This window comes from Microcaecilia unicolor, chromosome 5 (assembly GCF_901765095.1).
Source record: "Microcaecilia unicolor chromosome 5, aMicUni1.1, whole genome shotgun sequence".
Lineage (NCBI taxonomy): Eukaryota > Metazoa > Chordata > Amphibia > Gymnophiona > Siphonopidae > Microcaecilia > Microcaecilia unicolor.
In genome coordinates, this window is record NC_044035.1 from 67,106,275 (window position 1) to 67,131,875 (window position 25,601).

Sequence of the window (25,601 nt, forward strand, 5' to 3'; positions counted from 1 at the left end):
GAAGCTATAAAAGAGAAATGGTCCTCATTTGGCATGCAGTATAAAGAAGACCATCAAGAGAAATTTTCTCCCTTCACATCCTTTACAAAGTTTATTTGAGACTTGGCAAAATAGTCCCAGCTTTATGTTTGACACACCTGAAGCAAACAAGATAAGCCATTTCCTGAATGAGAAACTAGCCAAGAAATATGGCAAACACCAGGAAACCTATGTCTGTACATAAGAAAGAGGTGTCTCCTACAGCATCCACACCTTATGATCTTCTTTATATCCTATATAATAATTCTCATCTCCAACGTTCTAACCTGCCTGGGACCTTGGCTCCCTCGGAGTTAGTCTGCTAGGCTGCTTAGAACAGACTGACGTCACTGGCCACATTATGACGTTATTCTAGCAGACCAACTACGAGGGAGCCACGGTCCCAGGCAAAACAGAATGTTAGAGGTGAAAACTACTGGTAGTGCTGCTGGAGCTCCGACGACGTAATGGCGCCGCAAACACCCCCCCACCCCCCTTCTGACGTTTCAGGATCTCCCCCTCCCACTCCACCCTTCTCTGGCCCTCCCCTTCGTAACAGCCCTGCTTAAAAGTTTTTACCTCCTGCACGCAGGGATACCGCTACCGACAGCCTTTTCTTCCGCTTCTGTTTCAGCTGTTCCTGTGGTCCTGCCCACAGGAACAGCTGAAACACAAGCGAAATAAAAAGCTGTCGGAAGCGGCGTCCCTGCGTGCAGGAGGCTCCCTACCCCCTCCTTCTCCTCCTCTTACCGGGGTCCCGGTGGCAGCAGTGAAGGACGAGCAGGCTCGCTGAGTCTGCTGCCTTCCCTTCTCACTCTGAGCTCTGACTCTGGTCCCACCCTTGCGGAAACAGGAAATGAGGGCGGGACCAGAGTCAGAGCGAAGAGAAGGGAAGGCAGCAGACTTGCTGAGCCTGCTCGCTCTTCACTGCTGCCGCCGGGACCCTGGTAAGAGAGGATGGGGGGAGGGGAGGGTAACAGAGGGAGGTTGCCGATTTTGGAGGGGGGCGACGTGCATGTAGGGGGATGGGCAGGGCCAGTGTCGGGGAGTGGGGACTGGAACTTGGAGGGAGAACAGAGAGTGACGGAGGGAGGACTGCATAGAAATCGGAGGGGAGGAAAGGGGGACTTGGGACAGAGGGAGAGAGCGAGGGGGGGGGGAATCCTTGCTAGCGCCCGTTTCCTTTCAGAAACGGGCCTTTTTTACTAGTTACACATAAATCATAGGATCCAAATCGACAGTTCCCTATACACAAGAAATCTCTTCCTCTCAGAAAACGTCGAGTTTAGGGAAAAACTCTTAAAAGAACACAAAGAACAGTTTTAAAAAAATGCAGAATAGATATTGCTCGTCAAACATGGCTAAAGATTTTAAGGCAGCCATCAAGTTTACAAAGTGTGATAGTGACCAACATGTCAGCGCTTTACAAACCATCGTGTGCTTCCAAGACTGAACAAAGAAGTAGAAGCAGTGGCGTAGCTAGGTGGGGCGCCAGGGGAGTGGCCGCTCCCCCAAACGGAGTTCTGCCAGTGCTTATTTTTTTCATCCTGTTGCACTGAAAATGTGCGCCAACGGAAGTCCGCTCTCGCTCCCCCCGCGCCGTCAACCTGCCTCATCCTGGCTTCACTTCTGAGTAGAAGGCTCCATCTGGTTCCTGTGAGCAGCACAACTGATCTCTCTTCCCCTCAGCATAGTACTCCCATTTTGTGTATTATGTGCACTTTAAATCTTCAATACTGTTCCAGCATCCGCTGTAGCAGCAATTCAGTGTGATTTAATCTGTTTTCCCTCAACCCCTTCTACAGACTACAGTAAGTGCCTGTTAATTTTCTACCTGTGCAATAAAAAAAACTGTTGAAATTTAGACAAGGTGTCTTTATTGTGGATTGGTATCTGGTTTAACTGAATGATTAACAGTGCATACGTGCTGTGAGATCATTGACAATTAATGATGCCTTCACATATTTAGCAAACTTTGATTCAACAGTAGATGGCAGATGGCTGCCAATAGGTTTTAGCATAGTGTTGCTAAAACTCAGGTTCTTTTTTTGTCACAAACAAAATTTGATTGTTGTCCATCTTTTGCTAGATGGTTGTTCAGTGCCTTTGCTTTCAGAAATTCGATACTTAGATATTTTGCTTGATTCCTCCCTGTCTTTTTGAGGTCATTTTGAGACTACGACTACATTGCAGACTGCAGGATTTATTGTCTTGCAAGAATTTTCGTGCAATTTTGCAGAATTTAGTTTTTCCACATTTTGACTTTTGCAGTTCATTGCCTATTGGTCTTCCATCATATGTCCTAAAATGTTTAGTGATTGCCCAAAATTCTGTTGCGCATTTCATTTCCTGGACTGCAGAATTTGATCATAAGTCCTCAGTATTGATATCTGTTCATTGGCTTCTGATTGAGATGAGGATTCAATTTAAAATGCTGACTCTTTTAAGTCCATCAAGAATGAAGCTCTTGCTGTTTTGTCTACATCCCTTTGGTTGTATCAGCCAATGCAAAATCTTCTTTCAGTGGATAAATATTTACTTGACGTTTCCAGTTTTTGGACAGTGAGCTGTCTTGGCCTTTGCTCATCCATCTTCCAAGTTATGGGCCCAAACCTATGGAATTTGTCACCTTTAGATTTATTCAGAATTGACTCGCTATTGCAATTTAGAAAGCATCTTAAGACCTGTTTATTTCAGAAAGCTTTTTCATGACATTGTATTCAATTTAGCCTAGATGTATTTAATATGACCCTGGTTGTGATGTATGGATAAAGCTCTCACTTGGTTTTATTTATGGTTTTGAGTTGCTTTGTTTTTCTTAATTGTATATGTTTGATTGTACTCTGCCATGTACAGTGAAATGAGCAGAATATAACTTCTAAATAAATAAATGTAGTACTTGGGAGCCCTGTTTGTTTGCAGCAAGGAAAGGTGTTTTTGACCAGAGAGAAACTGCAGAAATTGCAAGCTCAAATATGAAAGCTACCCCAGAACTTCAGGCTAGTGGCCTTGGATTATCTTCAGGTGTACCCATTGCAGAGGTTCTTCCTGTCTTTCTGGTTGCTCCAGAGCCAGTGCTGGGAGGAGGTTCTCCCCTTATGGTGGATGCAGTCATTGAATCTGAGGCAAGGAATGAATTTGGAAACACCGGATTGGTTCTTAGAGATGATGGATTTGATCATTGTCCGGGCAAGATGACTCAAGGAAGATGGTCCATGGAGGAGGCAGCTTGGCAGATGAATCACTTGGAGGCAAGATCAATGCATTTGTTGATGGAATCCTTTTGGTCCTTTTGGTGCAGGGAAGGTGGTTCACCTGGTCCTGGGCAGTGCCAAAGTAGTAGCTTACATAAATTGCCATGGAGAAATTAAGGAGTGGCACAGGAGGTAAAGATTTTCATGTGCTTGGAAGAACACAATGTCTTGGAGCTGTCAGCAGCTCATGTCACTGGGTATAGAATATACAGGTGGATTTCATAAGTAGGCACACCCTGGACGCTAGTGAGTGAAGTGTGGTGGATGAAGCTTTCTTACTCCATAGTACATAGATGAGGGACATCAGCAATGGATCCTGTGGTGTCAGGACAGAATGCCAAGGTTCCTAGATTTTTTAGTTGAAGGCACAAAATTGGGAATAAGTTTTCGGTGCGTTTGTTCAGCTGTCCCTCGGGGGGGGGGGGGTCCAATTGAATGTGTTCTCTCTGTGGCTACTGCTTTGGATGAGTTATTTAGAAGATAAATGGCCATCAGGAACCTGTGGTGTTGGTAGCGCTGGATTGGCCAAGAAGACCCTGGTTCAGAGATCTCATGAGGTTATGAGATCCCATTGGTATTGCTGATGGTGGCAGGTCTTTTACTTCGTGGCCCAATTCAGATACCAGATGCAAATTGATTCTGTCTTACAGCTTGGTTGTTGAGAGCATAGTATTGAGAAAGAGATGTTACTTTCAGGTCAAAGCTATGTTGTTGGGTTCAGGGAAAGCCTCCATATCCTTGGCATATGTTAGCCACCAAGAATACAATCTTCACCACACTCTGTTCAGCAACATGGTTTTCACAGTTGCAGGCCTTAACCTCTTGAAAGCTGCTCTTGGTTATATCTCAGGATAAATTAGTTCTGTGGCCAGTCGCTTCTTTTCTCCCACAGATAGTACCAGGCTGCTTCGGTTAAACCTAAGAAGAGCATTCCACTGTTTGAAAAGATGGAAGAGTTTAGGATACTTGTCAGACTATTCGTGGTGTTTGGCAAAGAAGGGTGAGGTCACCTCTAAGGTGACAGTGGCCTATTGAATTAAGGGTGAGTTGCTTCCGCCTACCTGCGTAAGGGCCATCTGGTTCCTTTGGAGCTGAAAGCATATTTGATGAGGGGACAGGCTTCGTCTTGGGCAGAGTACAGCCTTATTCCCCTTCAGGAGAGTTTCAGAACAGTCACATGTTTATCCTTGTACTCTTGTGTGTTTGTGTGTGTGTGTGTGTCTGCAGATTGGATGACTAAGCAATGGCAGATGCAGCTTCTAGAGCTTAGGTGTTGAGGACTTGTCCCTGCCCTTGGAGTTTACAGCTTTGGCAGTTCTCATGTGTCTAGACTGGTCTGCAGGAAAACTCAGGATTGAGAGATTAGATTTTACTTGCAATTTTTTTTTCATTTAGTCCCTCTAGTCTGGAAACTGCCCTGTGGAGTTGTAAGTGAAGGTGAAGAGTATTTTTTTTTTCTTCTTAGCGAGCAGTGATGGCCACACTGAGGGCTTTTATTTTTGACTCCATATTGTCTATAAAGCCTTGTTAGTTTTAAACACGTTAATTTGATTTTGGATTTTCTCTTGTTCCTGAGGGGATTATTTTTTTAGGGAATTTTGTGTTCTTTTTTTTGTTATCAAAGTGGCTGCATAGGATATTTAAACAACAATGTCACTAGTTTAATAGTTCTCAGTGTCCATCTGCCGGCAAGAGAGGGGAAACCCACGCATCAGGACTGGTCTAAAGGAAAGAAAATTAACAGGTAAGATTTTATTTCTCCTTTGTCTCCTTTTGCTGTTATGATATGTGAATGAGTAAAATGGCATGGCTTGTTACAGCTGGGCTTGCTGATTTTGCCATAAAAGGAAAAGTGACAAATTTGCTTTCATAGACTATACTGGAAGCCTCAAGGCTGCAAAAAGGGACCTTCTTAGATATGCTCTTGCCTTGGGCATGAGTAAATATGTTCAGGATTGTGTTAATGGAGCCACCTGTACTGGCTCTGCCTCCTGTGTGCCCCAACTTTCTTGTTTTGATCTGTGCCAAATAATTTTTCAACAATCTGCATGTCTCCCAAATAGACAGTTTTATGACCCTCTAGATTTCCCAAACAGCAGGGACGAATTGTCACTAATATGTTTAAAGGGGAAGTAGATGTATAGACTAATAGCCTAACAAGCTAGATCTGTCTCGATATCTAACAGACTTCCAGGGGTTAAAAGTAAAATTCAGCAGACATCAATAGTTTATTGAAGAAATACTCCTTTTTGCTTCATAATTTGCAGAGGGCTGCAAATGTCAGTCATGATGTACTGCCTCTTGAAATTAGTCAATAGAGCAAACAGCAAGAATTGCTGTGGGCAGAAAATAAGCACTGTAATCATGACATAACTGGGGTCAGTGATTTATGGATTTCAATATAGTAGTAGCTGCATATGATTGAAAATTTACTAGGTCACTAGTGCACCCAAAATTTTATTCGCAGCCTGCAGGCATTTTTTGAAATGTGCAACAAAATAAAAACCTCTGAACCTGTTTTGACACTATGCAAGCTCAGTGGATGACATGCCAGCCCAGAGAGTCTCATTTAAATGCAAATGTACAACAAACTTTTGCATTCAGCTCCTTTTAAATATATAGAATGCTTACAAATATGCCTCTGAGAACATTCTAAATAAGATTGACATATACAATTGAAAGAAAAAAATATTGCAAGTACATTTAAACTACTCTTTCTGTTTATTTTTTAAAGCTGGAAGCTGAAGCAGTTCCTGAGGTATCTGAAAAGTATGAAATTAGTTCTGTGCCAACATTTTTGTTTTTTAAGGTAAGAAAAAATACTGTAGTTAAACATTCCCATTGAGGCATTTGTTAGGTCATAAAGATTATTTCTTGTTAGTAGATGGTTTTTGTTATGCAGATTTGACAGCTACACTTCATTAAATTACTTGAAGTGTTACCACTGTGAAAATGTGACAGTTTGCATGCATAAAAGACTAATTTTAAGAGAAGAGATGCTTAAAGATATCATGGGTGTTATTATACATATTTTAAAAATAGAAAATGGAAACTATATTGAAAACCAGTTAGACTTGAGATATTCCAATATACATTTGTTTTTTTTTTTACTCAGTATCAAATTGTTTATATATTATAACACTGAAATTGCAGCTACATAAAGGAGTCTGTAAGGAATTTTTAGTGCAAAAGTAGTGCTGTGCTGCTGTACTTGACAGAGATATGCATGCAAATTAGGCAGTGTTGTTGTTTTGGCCATATTTATTATATCTACCTACTGTTCCATTATCTTTGTACACTTGGAGACTTCTGAGCTCATAGAAAATGTTTCCAAATGCCTAATTTCATTTTTTTCCAGAATTCTCAAAAGATTGACAGACTAGATGGTGCACACGCTCCTGAGCTAACCAAAAAGGTTCAGCGCCACCTATCTAGCTCTTCTATACCAGCTAGTTCTAATGAAAAGCCTCCAGAAGACCTCAGTGTGCGGCTGAAGAAATTGATCAATGCTGCCCCTTGCATGTTGTTTATGAAAGGATCTCCTCAGGAGCCCCAGTGTGGTAAGAACTTGCTGATAGTTTTGATGTTATATAATCAGTTTTTAAGTTATTGGTTGGCTTTTTCAGGGGAGGACTCAATTATTAGCAGAGACATTGACAGAGTGAAAGGTTTCTTACATAGCAGATGCTGAAAGATAAGGACCAATTAGCTTATCTAGGCTTCTCAGTTTTCTGGTTCACATCACTAAGGGTATTGCTGCTTATTCAAATCAGTTACTGTCTTTCTCATTGGTTCTGGGTAGATGAGCATACTGGCCTTTATACTTAATCCTACACCCCCACTCCCTTGTCTTAGCTCTTGCTTTCTAACAGTATTCCAGAACTAGCCATTTCACTGTGTCATGTTTCCTTTATCTGTGCCTTATTTTCTCATTTTCACCACTACCTTCGCCTGGCTCTTAAGGGTATGAATGATGAATTATTTTTAGTATTGTGGTCTCTCAACTGTTCTTTCCTTGTCATCAAGCAGATGAATCGATTTATGAATGGGTTGTGGCCACCTACCAGCAGGGGGAGATAGAGAACACTGAAAACCATAGTGCCTCTTGGACGGCTAGCTCCATCTGCCTCTCAATATTTCTCTATCTCCCAGCAGGGTTGGACGCAGCTTATTCAGCTCCTTCAAAATTCTGCCTGGGGTGGCTCCTGTGCTTTTGCCAGTTGTAGCAGGGGTGTTGTGGCTGCTGGAGCCCACTTTAAAGGCACATAGGTTCGCCCTTTCCCTGCCTTACCCTCCCCCCGGGGTGGATGCAGGCATATAGGTTAGCCCTTTCCCTGCCTTTCCCACCCTCCTCTGCCTCCGTAGTATCTTTGTAGCTGTTTGCCTCCAACTTTCCTCACAATGTTTAAAAAAAAAAACAACACACTTTTCTGCTCTACGATTTCTGAGACTTTCTTCTAACTGTGCAGCGTGACAGGAGCTCCTGGACTCGGTTCTTTGAGGTGAGCGTTTTTCAGCTCCTCTGGGGAGGGCCCGCAACGGGGCGATTTTGGCACGAATATCTGCCATTTTGAATATCTCGCCGTTTTTCAGCGATGGCTGCTGAGGGTGTTAAGCGCTGTTCCCGTTGTGGCAAGCGCAAATCTGCAGTGGGGTTCTGTAAATTGTGCTTTTCAGACAGTAGAGCCGGCACGAGCATGGCAAGCGATGAATCTTCCCGCTCGATGGACCTGGCAGCAGGCACCATCTTGGAAGCGCCGCATGGCATGAACCCCGCGGCGGCGGAGGAGTCGGATGCTAGAGGGATGTCTCGGGCTGAGGTGACCAGAGGGGCTCCTTTCCCCGCGAATCCTAATGTGGAGCCGGGAGGCCAGGTGAGTTTTTCTCCCCTGAGTTTGTGTTGCTTTTACATAAAGCCTTCATGTTAAAACAAGCCCTGCCGCAAATGTCTGATACTGCGTTGCTGCCTGGTTCCCCTCTAAGGGGTGGCTGCCCGGAGGGACGCGCGTTTTGCTGCACAAGTGCTGGCGCGTGGTGTGGCCTGTTCCCTCCCTGTCTAGGGATTGCTTTGATACATCCCATTCGTAATGGATTCATCTGCTTGATGACAAGGAAGGGAAAATTAGGTTCTTACCTTCGTAATTTTCTTTCCTTTAGTCATAGCAGATGAATACATGAGCCCTCCCTGTTTGATTCTGTTTTGTGTTCAGTTTTTCCTGCAGACGTGTTCCCTATTGGGAGAAATTGGAAAACAGTCTTCAGGATTTCTGTTCTACGAAGGTTGAGTTCGTCCCTCCTTTGTGTTATTGCTCCTGTTCTGGGGCGTTCGTTCGCTGTGAAGAAAGTTCATGTTATTCTACTTTGCGGTGTAACACTGCTTTGGAAATTTCAAAATACTGAGGCAGATGGAGCTAGCCGTCACTATGGTTTTTTTAGTGTTCTCTATCTCCCCCTGCTGGTAGGTGGACACAACCCATTCGTAATGGATTCATCTGCTATGACTAAAGGAAAGAAAATTACCAAGGTAAGAACCTAATTTTCCCTTATCTTGGTCCCAAGCAGGCTTTAATTCTGAATATTATAGTAGTGCATCTACCACCAACTCGGTTTAAAAAAAAAAAGTATTTTAATTACTTTTTTTTTCCCTTTTGAATCTTCCCGTTCCATCTTTATGTTGTAACCCGTTTTCACTGGAATTTCTTTTCTATGGAAAATTTCAACTTTCTTTAATTTATTTAAGGCTTTTACATATTTGAATGTTTCTGTAATATCTGCCTTTCCATTCTTTTCTCCAGCCATTACATTTTCTCATGGATTTTATATATGGTATCCAAAATTGGGCGCCGATATTTGAGTTCCGGTCCAATGTGCGCCTAACTGAATTGGCTAACGAGCTGGTTAGAGCCAGTAATTGGGTGCTAATTAGCAGTAATTGGCACCAGTTTGAATTTGTGTGCTCATCTTGCTACGTGCTATTCTGTAACAATGCCCGCCCAAATCCCATGTCATTCAACTGAAAAGGGGCGTGGCTATGTCAGATGCATGAGTGGGTCAGAGGCGTTCCTAAAATTTGTACTCAGTGTTATAGAATATTGGGGATATGTGCCCAAATTGGCATTACACCTGGTTTCTGTAGGCGTAAGTCCTGGCACTCAAATTTGGGCACCAAAATCGGCACTCAATTCTTTTCTAAATTGGGCTCTCATCTTTGAGTGCCCACTATAGAATAGCATTGAGTGCCAATTTTTGAGTGCCATTTACTGAAACTAGCCGTTTATAAGGTGGGGTTTTAGTCATTTTTATGAGCACTTTCTTCATCACTTACTCTCGTTTTAAAGGGTAGTTTTATAACAGGTTGTCTAACTTGTGTGGAAAGTGTGCACCAGTTTTCAGATGGAAAGTATGTACATAACTTCCCTTTCCAAATTACCTTACACAAAGTACATGCACATATTTGCACCTGCTATTTAGCACGCCCAACTTTCCTGGCTTACTTTACACACAGGTGTGTGTGTTTTAGTATGTGCCTAATAATTGGTAACCTCTTCCCAACTCTCTCAACTAAACATCTGCACATATAGCCTAGATAATTTTATAAAAGGCTATTTCTGTGTGTGAAACACCATTTCACTCATGGAAATATATTCTTTTCTGCAAGTAAAGCCTGTTTAACATTCAGAAAACAGCTTTTATAAAAATTGCATGATCTTAGTCATACACAGGTAAGAAGTTTACTCACAGAAAGCATGTGCCTACTTTTACATGTGCATAGTTATTTCCAGGGACCTAGGTTGGATAGAGTAGAGACGATATATGTGCATATTTTATTATAAAATAAGATGTTGAGAAAAAAAGGACCAGGCATGGAGAAACCCAGTCAATATAGAAAATACAGTACACCAGTATGGCAAAAATAAAGTCACTTATTGATGAATAGGCAAATCATAACCAGTGACCTGCCACGTTTTGGCAATGCATTCCTCAGGGGTATGGTGGTATCATGGTTATTCAAAAACAAGACAAGCCGGCACAATCTTTTCTTCTGTCAACATTGGATTGTTTTAGCAAGAGAAAACAAATACTGTCAGCATCAAGAAATAAACTCCTTGATATTTCTCTTTCTCCCTATATCTTATAAAATGATTTATTTAAAATGTACTTACAAGAAATCTTACAGATTCCATCCTCAAATATACCTCCTTGTAAAGGTCTATTATATACCTCAAAAAAGGGATCTGGATGTGATTTCCACTACTAATAATCAAAGAGAATTACAGGAACCTCAAAACTTGACTGCTTTTCTAGAAGACTCAAATCTATATAAATAATTCTCACCTCAAACATTCTGAAGCTCACTCTGTGGCAGGGAAACACTGGAGCCCTGCACTACCACTCACTGTCAGTCAGGCACCACTCACTCTCACTGATAGCCCCGCCCTCAGCCACGCCTCTTCCGCACATAATTCCCACCTGAACGTTCTAATGAAGCTGCAACTTCCGGTTTGTGAGGCGACATAGATCGGAATTTATCCCCATTACTGTTTGCCCCGCCCTCGCGTCAAACGTGATGACGTCGAGGGCAGAACAATTACACTTCACCAATCCCAACGTTGTGACGTCGAGGGCGCAACAGTAATTGGTTGCCCGACGCACAGCAGCAAACAGCGACCCAGGCAGGGGGAGGAGTACATGGCTCGCAGAACACTGAAACACCCTTCCCCCTCACATTCTGCTCAGCTGCCCATCCCACACACTCAAACAAAAAGGGAAACCGCTCAGCTCGCCTTCCCATGGTCGAGAACAAAAAAAAAAAAAGGGGAAAAAGCACTGAGTGAAGCCTGGAACCCCCCCCCCCCCCCCCCCCGGAACACCGGTGCCGGCACTGAAGCAGTGAAAAGCCTACCTGCAAAGAAAATGTTCAGCTGCCGTTCACACGAGAAGAAAAGAGAAAAACCGTCACCGTCACTGAAGTGCTGAACAGACTCCCTCCTCATTTTCAAAGCAGCTGGCGTTCCCGAAAATAAATAAATAAAACGAAAGCCATGCACACCCTCCCTCCACAGTTAACACTGTGCTGCCCAAAGCAAACATACACGGAACAAAGGTAAGCAGCAAGGCACCATGGCTAAATACGATAATCTCTGTCTTCAAGTAGGACCCAAGAGGGAAGGGGGGGGGGGGGGCTTCCTACACACACATAAGGACAGCAAGGGAAGGAGGGGGTCATGGAAATCACTATCTCTCAAACACATAAACACACAGTCTCTATCGCACCCACACAGACACACTCTTTCAATCCCTCTGTCTCACTATCACACGCACTCACTCTTGGACTCACACAGTCTGTCTCTGTCTTACACACACTCTCACTCACACAAACCCTCTGTCACAATGACTGCCCCAGTGGTCCTGCACACACACTCTCTCACATCAGGGGGTCATGGAACTCTGTTCCACACTGTCTCTATGACCGCCACACACACTCTGTCACAACAGACGGAATTAGAGCAAAGGAAGGAGGGGGTCAACAAAATCAGTTCCACACACACACTCTATCTCTCTGTCACACAAACACACAGTCTGTATCACACACACACACTTTCAATCCCTCTGTCTCACACACTCACTCTCGGACTCACACAATCTTTCTTTCTGTCTTCCACACACTCTCACCCACACAAACAGTCTATCACAATGACCGCCCCTTGTCTTACAACATGGGAACACATCATTTACAAATGAAACAAGTATTGCATCTCCTTAAAATGCTTTTATACAAACTGTATGGTTACAAAAAAAAAAAAAAAAACCATTGCTTGCGCCCGTTTCCTTTAAAACAGAAACGGGCCTTTTTTACTAGTTTTGAAATAATCTGTCGTGGAACTCTGATTGCTCAATTTGTTTTTGAACAAGATTTGAACCATGTGCTGAAATTATACTTTAAAAATTCTTCAAAACTGTTCCATGGCCAGAAAATATGGATTTGGTCCGGAGATCCAAGATGGCTGCACGCTAACGCGCTTTGCTGTTGCTCTAACGTTACTCTAAGATGCCTAAGCGTAGAGGAAGAGCTTCTGCCCGAGTTTCCCAGACCTCTTCCCAAATACCTGGACCGTTAGATCGGTATATGCAACGGAGGACTGGTGTGGAATCTGAGGCTGTTCCGAGGCGAGACGCCGGCGAATTGGAGGAAGTTTTGGCGTCCCTCGAGTTGGAAACTACTCTCAGCCCTGAACAGAGACTCCCACCTCCACTGCCAATGGCAGCGAGTTCCCTGCTTCCTGGTTCTCTGATGCTTACCCTGAGTGGTGAAGCTGCTTCGGAGAAGGAAACCCAGTCAGCTCTTGATAGCAGAGGAGGGGAAGTTGTCATCCCCAGGAGAAACTCGCCAACCAAAAATGGCTGGGAATTTACAAGCGATTGGAACGGGGAAGATTGAACAAGAATTTACATTTCCTTTGGACCTCATTACCAAGCCCGAGACGGTAACTATGGATTCATTATGGGATCTTATGTCCCGTTTGGGACAGATGTTTCTAGCAATTTCAACTAAACAATCCCTAAAAATTAACGAATTGGAGGAAAAGACTGAAAAACAGAAGGTAGAACTTGAAAAGTTGACTCCTAGAATGGAGAAAGTTGAACTTGGTGGAGGGGGGTGCTGTAAGCAGTTTGGGTGGTTTGGGTGATTAGAGAACAGATACGGAATTCCTCCTAACTGCCATGTTTCACTGTATGTAAGTTACCATTCTTCCCAAGATTGAACCTTTTTTCTTATAGAAATGCATTGGGCTATATTTTTGGGGAACATTTCTCTTTCATCCTGCTTTCATACGGCCCATTTTCTAAATTTTGTCTTTTTAATGTGTTTTCTTATACCAAGCTTCATGCCATTCTGTTAAATTTTCAGTAAATTATTTTTCTCCCAGGAGGACAGACATTCTTGACCCCTTTTTTATTATTTTTATCTTTCATTGAGTTGAAAAAAAGAAAAAGAAAACTAAAGATTAATAGCCTTTCATTGAAACGTATCATTTGATACCTGTTTCTATAAATGTATTTTGATATGCGAAGAATGTTGTGGTTCCTACTCTTGTTTCTGCAGCTAATGGTATGTTGACAATTTTCTTATTAATTTTCATTAAAAGAATGGTAAAACCATAAGGGTGCTCATTTTCAAAGCAAAATGGCCAAGAAAGGTCCATCTGCTGAAAACTTGTAAATCACGATTTTTGAAACAAACAAAATTAGGACACGTTTCACTGCAGGTCTTCCAGATAATAAGGGGTATGTTGGAGGTGTGTTTTGAGTGGGACTAGAGTGACCCCCCAAATTAGGACATGTTTATTAATAATGGAACAGGAAGAAGAACCCAAGGCAAAATAGGATATGTTTATGTAGACCTGTTTCAATCACATCTAAGTTACCAAAAGTTGCTCACTCTGACCAGCTGACCACCCCCATAAGAAGTGAAGCTGAAAGGGGATATCAAGCTGTATGATAGCTGCAGGTATTATGGCCATACCCAACAGAGCCTCAAGAAGATCCCAAGAATAGCCTAGTGCACTGCTTCTTAACTAAGTCTTTGAGGTTTTCAGGATATCCATAATGAATATGCATGAGAGAGATTTGCATGCGTCTTTGAGGTTTTCAGGATATCCATAATGAATGAGAGAGATTTGCATGCACTGCCTCCTTGGTATGTAAATCTGTCTGATGCATATTTCTAGTGGATATCCTGAAAACCTGGTGGATCTAGGTGTGCCTTAAAGACTGGGTTGAGAAGCATTGGCCTAGTGGTCAGTACAGTGGACTGTAAACAAGGGGAATCCAGGTTATAAGTACATAAGTATTGCCATACTGGGACAGACTGAATGTCCATCAAGCCCAGCATCCTGGTTCAAACAGTGGCCAATGCAGGTCACTAGTACCTGGCAAGATCCCCAAAAAGTACAATACATTTTATACTGCTTATCCTAGAAATAAGCAGTGGATTTTCCCCAAGTCCATTTTAATAATGGTCAATGGACTTTTCCTTTAGGAAGCCAGCCAAACCGTTTTTTTAAACCCCGCTGAGCTAACTGCCTTTACCACATTCTCTGGCAACGAATTCCAGAGTTTAATTACATGTTGAGTGAAGACAAATTTTATCCAATTTGTTTTAAAGTTACTACTTTGTAGCTTAATGCGTGCTCCCTAGTCCTGGTATTTTTGGAAAGATTAAAAAAGCGATTCACGTCTACCGGTTCTACTCCACTCATAATTTTGTAGACCTGTATCGTATCTCCCCTCAGCCGTCTTTTCTCCAAGCTCAAGAGTCCTAGCCGCTTCAGCCTTTCCTCATAGGGAAGTCGTCCCATCCCCTTTATCCTTTTCGTCGCCCTTCTCTGTACCTTTTCTAATTCCACTATATCTTCTTTGAGATGCGGCGACCAGAATTGAACACAATGTTCGAGGTGTGGTCGCACCATGGAGCGAAAGAAAGGCATTATAACATCCTCGTTTTTGTTTTTCATTCCTTTTCTAATAATACCTAACATTCTATTTGCTTTCTTAGCTGCCGCAGCACACTCAGCATAGGGTTTCAACGTAACATCAACAACGATGCCTAGATCCCTTTCCTGGTCATTGACTCCTAACGTGGAACCTTGCATTATGTAGCTATAATTCGGGTTCGTCTTTCCCATATGCATCACTTTGCGATTTAGACAACCAGTCTTCCAGTCTCGTAGAGTCCTCTTGTGATTTAACAACTTTGAATAACTTTGTGTCATCAGCAAATTTAATTACCTCACATGTTACTCCCATCTCTAGATCTTTTATAAGTATGTTAAAAAGCAGCGGTCCCAGCACAGACCCTGGGGAACCCCACTATCTACCCTTCTCCATTGAGAATGTTGACCATTTAACCCTGCTCTATTTTCTTTTAATCAGTTTTTAATCCACAATAGGACACTACCTCCTATTCCATGACTTTCCAATTTCCTCTGTAGTCTTTCATGAGGTACTTTGTCAAATGCCTTTTGAAAATCCAGTTCCATATCATCAAGCTGATCAATCCATAGACTGGTGGGTTGTGTCCATCTACCAGCAGGTGGAGATAGAGAGCAAACTTTTGCCTCCCTATATGTGGTCATGTGCTGCCGGAAACTCCTCAGTATGTTCTCTATCTCAGCAGGTGGTGGTCACACACAGCAGCAGCTCTGGCTAGGCCTCCAAGCCTAATTTTTAGGTTTTGTTGAGTGCCTGGGGTTGAGGGCTCTTTTGAGCAAGTGCAAACCTGGTGGTGCCAGGTCCCTCCTTTTCTCCCCCCTCCCGCTGGCTCCGTTAAAAAAAAAAAAAAAAAAATTTTTGAACGTCCTTAAAGGCGTTTATTTTGACATTTATTTAAGCGTCTATTGCAGCTACTCACTGGGACACCAGGTCGTTACAACTCGGAGCGGACAGCAGGTAATTTTTACCTTTTTATAGCGGGCAGGGGGTTCCCCGATTCTTCTCCTCGTGGCATATGGCGTCGGAGGGCGAGGGCGCAAAGGGTCGCTCCCCGGGTCGCTTGAGCGCTTCTAGAGGGGATGCGGGGGTCTTAAAGCCTGATTCGCCCTTGTTGGGTGACAGTTTCGTGACCGATGAATGTCCCGGTCCTTCCTCCGGCGTGGCGGTTTTTCCCGCCATAAACGCCCATCCCCCGCTCCTCGCCTCCGCCATCTTGGCCGGCCACGCGGCTCGGACGGCTTCTTCTTGGGCCGCCCTTGAGGTTGGAGACATTAATGCCATGAACGCCCTTAATTTGGGCGACGGCACAGAAGCGGCTAAAGTTAAGAGCCGTTCTTCCCGCGCGGCTCCTTCGCGGAGTTTCGCGCCGGACGCCATTTTGGATGCGCAGCATGTCTCTCCCCCGCTATTGCGAGCGCCGGTTGAGAGTGCGTCTAGGGCTGTTGCCCAGGCTGCGGAAGTGCACAGTCTGGGGGGTTTCTCCCCCGAGTTTGTTTTGCTGCTGCATCAGGCCTTCCTCATGCACAACGCTGCCCCTGCTCCCTCGTCTGGTAAAGAGGTTGAGGTTCCCAGAGGTAAACGCCCTCGGGTTGATTCCCAGGCCTTGGAGGAATTTGTCTCCTCCGATGTAGATGAGGGCAGCGTGTCTGAGGTCTCCCAACGGTCCTTTGCGGATTCCTTGGAGGAGACGGATCCCCGCTCGGATGGAGCGGATGACCCCTCTGCAGCGCGGCTTTTTAGCCCAGAGGATTTGCCCAACCTGTTGTTACAGGCCATGGACACTTTGAAGATTTCCTTTCCGGAGGACGTCTCTCCCTCAGCCCCTGTTGGCTCTGCCATTATGCTGGGGACGAAGCGCCCGCCTAGAACCTTCCACGTGCATGATGCCATGCACACCTTAATTTCGGCTCAATGGGATGTCCCAGAAGCGAGCCTTAAAGTGGCTAGGGCTATGTCCCGCCTCTATCCTTTGGCTGTGAGTGAACGTGAGGCCTATCTGTGGCCTACCGTGGATTCTTTAATCACTGCGGTGACTAAGAAAACGGCGTTGCCGGTGGAAGGTGGCACGGCCCTAAAGGACGCCCAAGACAGAAGATTGGAGGCGGCCTTAAGGTCGTCCTTTGAGGCGGCTGCTTTATGTTTGCAGGCCTCAGTTTGCGGCTCCTATGTGGCCAGGGCGTGCCTGACTATGGTGCAGCGGGCTTCCCCCTCGGATCATTCCTTGAGGGCTGATTGGCCGGCCCTGGAATTGGGCTTAGCCTATTTGGCAGACTTGCTGTATGATGTCTTGAGGGCCTCAGCGAAAGGCATGGCTCAGACAATCTCTGCGCGGCGGTGGCTTTGGCTGAAACATGGGTCTGCTGACCACGCCTCTAAATCCCGCCTGGCTAGGTTGCCTTTTAAAGGCAAGCTGCTCTTTGGGGTCGAGCTGGACAAAATCGTGACCGATCTCGGCACGTCTAAGGGCAAGAAATTACCAGAGGTCAGGGCTCGGGCTAGTACTCGTCCCGGTACCTCCAGAGGACGGTTGCAGGAAGCCCGTCGGTACCGCCCGGGCAAGTCGGGTTCCTCTGCCCCCTCTTCCTTCAAGAGGAATTTCTCCCCCAAGCAGCATTCCTTTCGCAGAGACCGCCGTCCTGGAGGTGCTCCCTCCGGTCCTCCCCCAGGGTCTCGTACCCAATGACGGGGTCTTGGTCCACGCCCCAGTGCAGATTGGAGGACGGCTGTCCTCGTTTCTGGGCGAGTGGACCACAATAACTTCAGACGCGTGGGTGCTGGAAGTCATCAGAGACAGCTACAAACTAGAGTTCTGCCGACCCTTAAAAGACGGGTTTGTACTCTCTCCCTGCAAGTCTCCGGTCAAAGCTGTGGCAGTGCAGCAGACCTTGGACAATCTGATCCGCCTGGGCGCGGTCGTTCCGGTGCCAGAAAGTCAGCTTGGCAAGGGACGTTACTCCATTTACTTTGTGGTACCAAAGAAAGGAGGTTCTGTCCGGCCTATCCTCGACCTCAAAGGGGTCAATCGGGCCTTGAAAGTGCGGCACTTTCGCATGGAGACTCTCCGCTCTGTTATAGCGGCAGTGAAGGCAGGAGAGTTCCTGGCATCCTTGGACATCAAGGAAGCGTACCTGCATATTCCCATCTGGCCTCCTCATCAACGCTTTCTGCGTTTTGCAGTCCTGGGACGACACTTCCAGTTCAGAGCCCTCCCTTTCGGGTTGGCTACTGCTCCGCGGACCTTTTCCAAAGTAATGGTGGTCATCGCGGCCTTCCTACGAAAGGAAGGGGTACAAGTCCATCCTTATCTGGACGACTGGTTGATCCGAGCCCCCTCTTATGCAGAGTGCGGCAAAGCTGTGGACCGGGTAGTTGCTCTTTTGAGCTCCCTGGGATGGATCATCAACTGGGAGAAGAGCCAGCTGCGCCCGACTCAGTCCCTGGAGTACCTGGGAGTTCGATTCGACACCCAAGTGGGCAGAGTGTTCCTGCCAGACAATCGGATTGTCAAACTTCAGGCTCAGGTGGACCAGTTCCTAGTAGCCTCTCCTCTTCGGGCTTGGGACTATGTGCAGCTGTTGGGCTCTATGACGGCCACGATGGAAGTAGTGCCCTGGGCCAGGGCTCATATGAGACCACTGCAACACTCTCTGCTGCAGCGCTGGACTCCGATGTCGGAGGATTATGCTGTGCGCCTTCCCTGCAAGGCGCTGAGCTGGTGGATGCAGACAGACAAGTTGTCTGCGGGAATGCCTCTGGTGACCCCAGAGTGGATTGTCGTCACGACGGACGCCTCGTTGTCGGGCTGGGGAGCCCACTGCTTGGGAAGGACAGCGCAGGGGCTCTGGTCTCCTGCAGAGGCAAAGTGGTCTATCAACCTCCTGGAACTCAGAGCCATTCGGTTGGCGGTTTTGGAGTTCATCCCGGTACTGGTGTTGAAGCCTGTACGGGTCCTGTCGGACAATGCCACGGCTGTGGCCTATGTCAACCGCCAGGGAGGTACCAAGAGCGCCCCTCTAGCCAAGGAGGCTATGAATCTTTGCCAGTGGGCGGAAGCGAACCTGGAGCAGCTTTCAGCGGCCCACATTGCCGGAGTCATGAATGTCAAGGCGGACTTTCTCAGTCGCCATACCTTGGAGCCCGGAGAGTGGCAGCTATCTGCTCAGGCGTTCTTGGACATCACGAAGCGCTGGGGCCAGCCGAGCCTAGATCTGATGGCGTCATCGGCCAATTGCCAAGTGCCGCGCTTTTTCAGCAGAGGACGGGACCCTCGATCCCTGGGAGTAGATGCTCTTCTCCAACAGTGGCCGACACAAGAGCTTCTCTATGTGTTCCCGCCCTGGCCCATGTTGGGCAGGGTGCTAGACCGGGTGGCAAAGCATCCCGGCAGGGTAATCCTGGTGGGTCCGGATTGGCCCAGGCGTCCCTGGTATGCGGACTTGATCAGGCTCTCAGTCGACGATCCTCTGCGGCTGCCAGTGGAGCAGGGCCTGTTACATCAGGGTCCCGTGGTGATGGAGGATCCCTCCCCCTTTGGTCTTACGGCCTGGCTATTGAGCGGCAGCGTCTGAGGAAGAAGGGCTTCTCAGACAAGGTCATCGCCACTATGCTGAGAGCGAGGAAGCGCTCTACTTCTACTGCTTACGCCAGGGTTTGGCGTATCTTTGCAGCGTGGTGTGAAGCAGGCTCACTTTCTCCCTTCACTGCTCCAATTTCTTCAGTGTTGGCGTTCCTGCAAGAAGGTCTGGAGAAAGGCCTGTCGCTCAGTTCCCTTAAAGTCCAGGTAGCGGCTCTGGCTTGCTTCAGGGGCCGCCTGAAGGGTGCTTCCCTGGCTTCTCAGCCAGATGTGGTGCGCTTTCTCAAGGGAGTTAATCACCTGCGCCCTCCTCTGCACTCAGTGGTGCCTGTGTGGAATCTCAACCTGGTACTAAGAGCATTGCAGAAGCCGCCTTTTGAACCCTTGTCGAGGGCATCTCTGAAAGACCTGACGTTGAAAGCAGTCTTTTTGGTGGCTATCACTTCAGCCAGAAGAGTTTCCGAGCTCCAGGCGCTCTCATGTCGAGAGCCTTTTCTGCAGTTCACTGAGGCAGGAGTGACTATTCGCACAGTGCCTTCCTTCCTGCCCAAGATTGTTTCTCGCTTCCATGTGAATCAGCAGCTCTGTCTCCCTTCCTTTCGTAGGGAGGACTACCCAAAGGAGTACTCTGCTCTTAAATATCTGGATGTGAGACGAGTCATCATCAGATACTTGGAAGTGACCAATGATTTCCGGAAATCGGATCATCTGTTTGTCCTGTTTGCAGGTCCTCGTAAGGGTCTGCAGGCTGCTAAGCCTACAGTGGCAAGATGGGTCAAGGAAGCCATTGCAGCGGCTTATGTGGCCGCGGGGAAGGTGCCGCCTATCCAGCTGAAGGCTCACTCCACGAGAGCTCAGGCGGCCTCGATGGCAGAGGCCGGATCCGTCTCCTTGGAAGAGATATGCAAGGCGGCAACTTGGGCTTCGGCTCATACATTCTCCAAGCATTACCGTTTGACTGTGGCTGCACGGGCGGAGGCCCGGTTTGGAGCTTCAGTGTTGAGGTCAGGGATTTCAATGTCCCGCCCTGGGTGAGTACTGCTTCGGTACATCCCACCAGTCTATGGATTGATCAGCTTGATGATATGGAAGGTAAAATTATGTATAATCATACCTGATAATTTTCTTTCCATTAATCATAGCTGATCAATCCATAGCCCCTCCCAGATATCTGTACTGTTTTTATTCTGGTTGCATTTCAGGTTCAAGTTTAGTCTTCAGTTACTTCAGAAAGACTTCGTGTTCAAGTTTTTTCACTTGGATTCTTCAAGAGTTAAGACGAGTTTGTGTTACAGTGAGCTGCTGCATTCCTCTCCCCTCCGTTTTACGGGGCTGGATTGAGACTTAAAATTCTGCCGGCACTCCCTCCCGCTTCGTGCGGCTGTAGGGCAGCTTTGTACCCCTCCCGCTTCGGCGGTGTTAGGGTCAGTCAGCTCCTCCCGCGGTTGCGGTTGCAGGATAAGCCAGATCCCCCCGCATCGGCGGGTGTGGTGTCCCTCCCCCGCTCCGCGGGGATGAGCTGGACGGATTCCCCTCCCCCACTTGTGTGGGGATGAGCTGGGTTAATTCCCCTCCCCCGTTTCGGCGGTGGTGAGCTGGGCAGAGTGTCCCTTCGTGGGTGTAATTCTCTAAGTGCTGAGTCCTGCGGATGGAGCTTTGATATCGACATACTGAGGAGTTTCCGGCAGCACATGACCACATATAGGGAGGCAAAAGTTTGCTCTCTATCTCCACCTGCTGGTAGATGGACACAACCCACCAGTCTATGGATTGATCAGCTATGATTAATGGAAAGAAAATTATCAGGTATTATTATACATAATTTTACCATACACAATATCGACTGGCTCACCTTTATCCACGTTTGTTCACCTCTTCAACGAAATGTAATACATTGTGAGGCAACATTTCCCTTCACTAAATCCATGTTGGCTTTGTCTCATTAATCCATGCTTTTGAATATGCAATCTATGCTTTTCAATATGTGATCCATGCATTTGAATCCCTCGTTGCCTAGTACATTCATGGTGGAAATTGTGTGCCCTCGAAAACCACCAAATTATTTACTGTACATAAACACAGGAGATGCCTGAAGGGTGGGAAGCGATTGTAATGGTATACAGTTAGGTACAGTAGGTTTTATTCTGTTCCTGGCGGGCTCACAATACAAAATAAAGGAGTTATTGTGGGAATTTTACCTGGGTGTTATATTTAAAGTTATGGCACTGACTACTAGGCTGTCCCTATGATCTGCAGGCATGTCTTTGTGGCCATTTCTCTTAAAATGATGCCACAGATGTTCTAGTGCCTGGCTTTTTGGCGTTTATAAGTTGGATATGTCAATTTGAAAATGGGCTCTTCTTTTTTAGATGTCTTCTGTGTAAAAACGTCCATCTTTGAGCAATTTTCGAAAAGGAAACCCAGATGTTTTTCCTGTTTGAAAATGGCTCTGCTTTTCATCCTGTAGGCACGGCACTGTTACTTGTCAGAAAATCACTCAGATAGCAAGACTCTGGGCTCATATGACTAGAGGTATGACCAGTGCCTAAACTAGCCTTAGATGCTTTCTAGGCTGTCCACCAATGAAGGAATAATGCTAAAATGAAAATATATATTATTTATTTTAGATATAAACTAGCAATATGGCAAAACAAATATGTACTATGCACAAAATATACTAAGGATTACACCAATAGATATATGAAAAAATATATGTATATATATATATATATGTGTGTGTGTGTGACTACACAACTACAATATATTCTGAGAAGAAAACACCAACTTAGCAGCTAAAGTAGGCTAATGACCACGTACCTGAGCAAACCTGTCCTTCACAGGCAAAAACCAAGCTAACTAAACCTGAGCAGAAGAGGAAAATTCCTGCTTCCATATCATCATGCTGATCAATCCATAGACTGGTGGGTTGTGTCCATCTACCAGCAGGTGGAGATAGAGAGCAATCCTTTTGCCTCCCTATATGTGGTCATGTGCTGCCGGAAACTCCTCAGTATGTTCTCTATCTCAGCAGGTGGTGGTCACACACAGCAGCAGCTCTGGCTAGGTCTCCAAGCCTAATTTTTAGGTTTTGTTGAGTACCTGGGGTTGAGGGCTCTTCTTGAGCAAGTGCAAACCTGGTGGCGCCAGGTCCCTCCTTTTCTCCCCCCTCCCGCTGGCTCCGTTAAAAAATAAAAAAAAAATAAAAAAAATAAATTTTGGACGTCCTTAAGGGCGTTTATTTCGACGTTTATTTAAACGTTTATTGCAGCTACTCACTGGGACACCGGTTTGTTACAGCTCGGAGCGAGAAGCAGGTAATTTTTACCTTTTTATAGCGGGCAGGGGGTTCCCCGATCGATCTCCACGTGGCCTATGGCGTCGGAGGGCAAGGGCGCGAAGAATTGCTCCCCGGACCGCGTGTGTGCTTCTAGCGGGGATGCGGGGGTCTTAAAGTCTGATTCGCCCTTGTTGGGTGTCAGTTCGGAGGCCGGTCAGTGTCCCGGGTCTTCCTCCGGTGCGGCGGTTTTTCCCGCCATAAACGCCCATCCCCCGCTGCTCGCCTCCGCCATCTTGGCCGGCCACTCTGCTCGGACGGCTTCTTCTTGGGCCGCCCTTGAGCTGGGAGACGTTAATGCCATGGCCGCCCTTGATTTGGGCGACGGCAAAAAAGCGGCTAAAGTTAAGCGCCGTTCTTCCCGCGCGGCTCCTTCGCGGAGTGTCGCGCCGGACGCCATCTTGGATGCGCAGCATGTTTCTCCCCCGCTCTTGCGAGCGCCGGTTGAGGGTGCGTCTAGGGCTGTGGCCCAGGCTGCTGAAGTGCACAGTCTGGGGGGTTTCTCCCCCGAGTTTATTTTGCTGCTGCATCAGGCCTTCCTTATGCAAAACGCTGCCCCTTCTCCCTTGTCCGATAAAGGGGTTGAGGCCCCCGGAAGTAAACGCCCTCGGGTGGATTCCCGGGCCTTAGAGGACTCTGTTTTCTCTGATGTAGATGAGGGCAGCGTATCTGAGTTCTCCCAACGGTCCTTTGGGGATTCCTTGGAGGAGACGGATTCCCGCTCGGATGGAGCGGATGACCCCTCTACAGCGCGGATCTTTCGCTCAGAGGATTTGCCCAACCCGTTAGTGCAGGCCATGAGCATTTTGAAGATTTCCTCTCCAGAGGACGTCTCTCCCTCAGCCCCTGTTGGCTCCGCCATTATGCTGGGGACGAAGCGCCCGCCTAGAACCTTCCACGTGCATGATGCCATGCACACCTTAATTTCGGCTCAATGGGATGTCCCGGAAGCGAGCCTCAAAGTGGCTAGGGCTATGTCCCGCCTCTATCCTTTGCCTGAAAGTGAACGGGAGGCCTTTCTTTGGCCTACCGTGGATTCTTTAATCACTGCGGTGACTAAGAAAACGGCGTTGCCGATGGAAGGTGGCACAGCCCTAAAGGACGCCCAAGACAGAAGATTGGAGGCGGCCTTAAGTTCGTCCTTCGAGGCGGCTGCCTTAAGTTTGCAGGCCTCAGTTTGCGGCTCCTACGTGGCCAGGGCGTGCCTGACGATTGTGCAGCGAGCTTCCCCCTCGGATCCTTCCTTGAGGGCTGATTGGCCGGCCCTGGAATCGGGCTTGGCTTATTTGGCAGACTTACTGTATGATGTCTTGAGAGCCTCGGTTAAAGGTATGGCTCAGACAGTCTCTGCGCGGTGGTGGCTTTGGCTGAAACATTGGTCTGCGGACCACGCCTCTAAGTCCCGCCTGGCTAAGTTGCCTTTTAAAGGCAAGCTGCTCTTTGGGGTCGAGCTGGACAAAATTGTGACCGATCTCAGCACGTCTAAGGGCAAGAGGTTACCAGAGGTCAGGGCTCGGGCCAGTGCTCGCCCCGGTATCTCCAGAGGACGGTTTCAGGAAGCCCGTCGGTACCGCCCGGGCAAGTCGGGCTCCTCTGCCCCCTCTTCCTTCAAGAGGAACTTCTCCCCCAAGCAGCATTCCTTTCGCAGAGACCGCTGTCCCGGAGATGCGCCCTCCGGTCCTCCCCCAGGGTCTCGTACCCAATGACGGGGTCCTGGTCCATGGCCCAGTGCAGATTGGAGGACGCCTGTCCTTGTTTCTGGGCGAGTGGACCAGGGTAACTTCAGACGCTTGGGTGCTGGAAGTCATCGGAGACGGCTACAGGCTAGAGTTCTGCCGACCCTTAAGAGACAGGTTTGTACTGTCTCCCTGCAAGTCTCCGGTCAAAGCTGTGGCAGTGCAGCAGACATTGGACAATCTGATCCGCCTGGGTGCGGTCGTTCCGGTGCCAGAAAATCAGCTTGGCAAGGGACGTTACTCCATTTACTTTGTGGTACCAAAGAAAGGAGGTTCTGTCCGGCCTATCCTCGACCTCAAAGGGGTCAATCGGGCCTTGAAAGTTCGGCACTTTCGCATGGAGACTCTCCGCTCTGTTATAGCGGCAGTGAAGGCAGGGGAGTTCCTGGCATCCTTGGACATCAAGGAAGCGTACTTGCATATTCCCATCTGGCTTCCTCATCAACGCTTTCTGCGTTTTGCAGTCCTGTGCCGACACTTCCAGTTCAGAGCCCTCCCGTTCGGGTTGGCTACTGCTCCGCGGACCTTCTCCAAAGTAATGGTGGTCATCGCGGCCTTCCTGCCAAAGGAAGGAGTACAGGTCCATCCTTATCTGGACGACTGGTTGATCCGAGCTCCCTCTTATGCAGAGTGCGGCAAAGCTGTGGACCGGGTGATTGCTCTTTTGAGCTCCCTGGGGTGGATCATCAACTGGGAGAAAAGCCAGCTGCACCCGACTCAGTCCCTGGAGTATCTGGGAGTTCGATTCGACACCCAGGTGGGCAGAGTGTTCCTGCCGGACAATCGGATTGTCAAACTTCAGGCTCAGGTGGACCAGTTCCTAGTAGCCTCTCCGCTTCGGGCTTGGGACTATGTGCAGCTGGGCTCTATGACGGCCACGATGGAAGTAGTGCCCTGGGCCAGGGCTCATATGAGACCACTACAGCACTCTCTGCTGCAGCGCTGGACTCCGGTGTCGGAGGATTATGCTGTGTGCCTTCCCTTGGACCCAGCAGTGCGCAAGGCGCTGAGCTGGTGGCTGAAGACAGACAAGTTGTCTGCAGGGATGCCTCTTGTGACCCCGGAGTGGATTGTCGTCACGACGGACGCCTCTTTGACGGGCTGGGGAGCCCACTGCTTGGGAAGGACAGCGCAAGGGCTCTGGTCTCCTGCAGAGGCAAAGTGGTCTATCAACCTCCTGGAACTCAGAGCCA

General features: G+C 47.3%; 1 protein-coding gene across 1 annotated transcript in view; it reads left to right on the plus strand.

The window, feature by feature from the left end:
* LOC115470076 (glutaredoxin-3-like) overlaps positions 1-25,601 on the plus strand; it is a 122,957-nt gene that overhangs the window by 14,047 nt on the left and 83,309 nt on the right. Inside the window, exons 3-4 of the mRNA XM_030202970.1 lie at positions 6,007-6,081; positions 6,631-6,832. Of these exons, the coding sequence (XP_030058830.1) occupies positions 6,007-6,081; positions 6,631-6,832 (277 nt within the window). The remainder of the gene's footprint in view (positions 1-6,006; positions 6,082-6,630; positions 6,833-25,601) is intronic.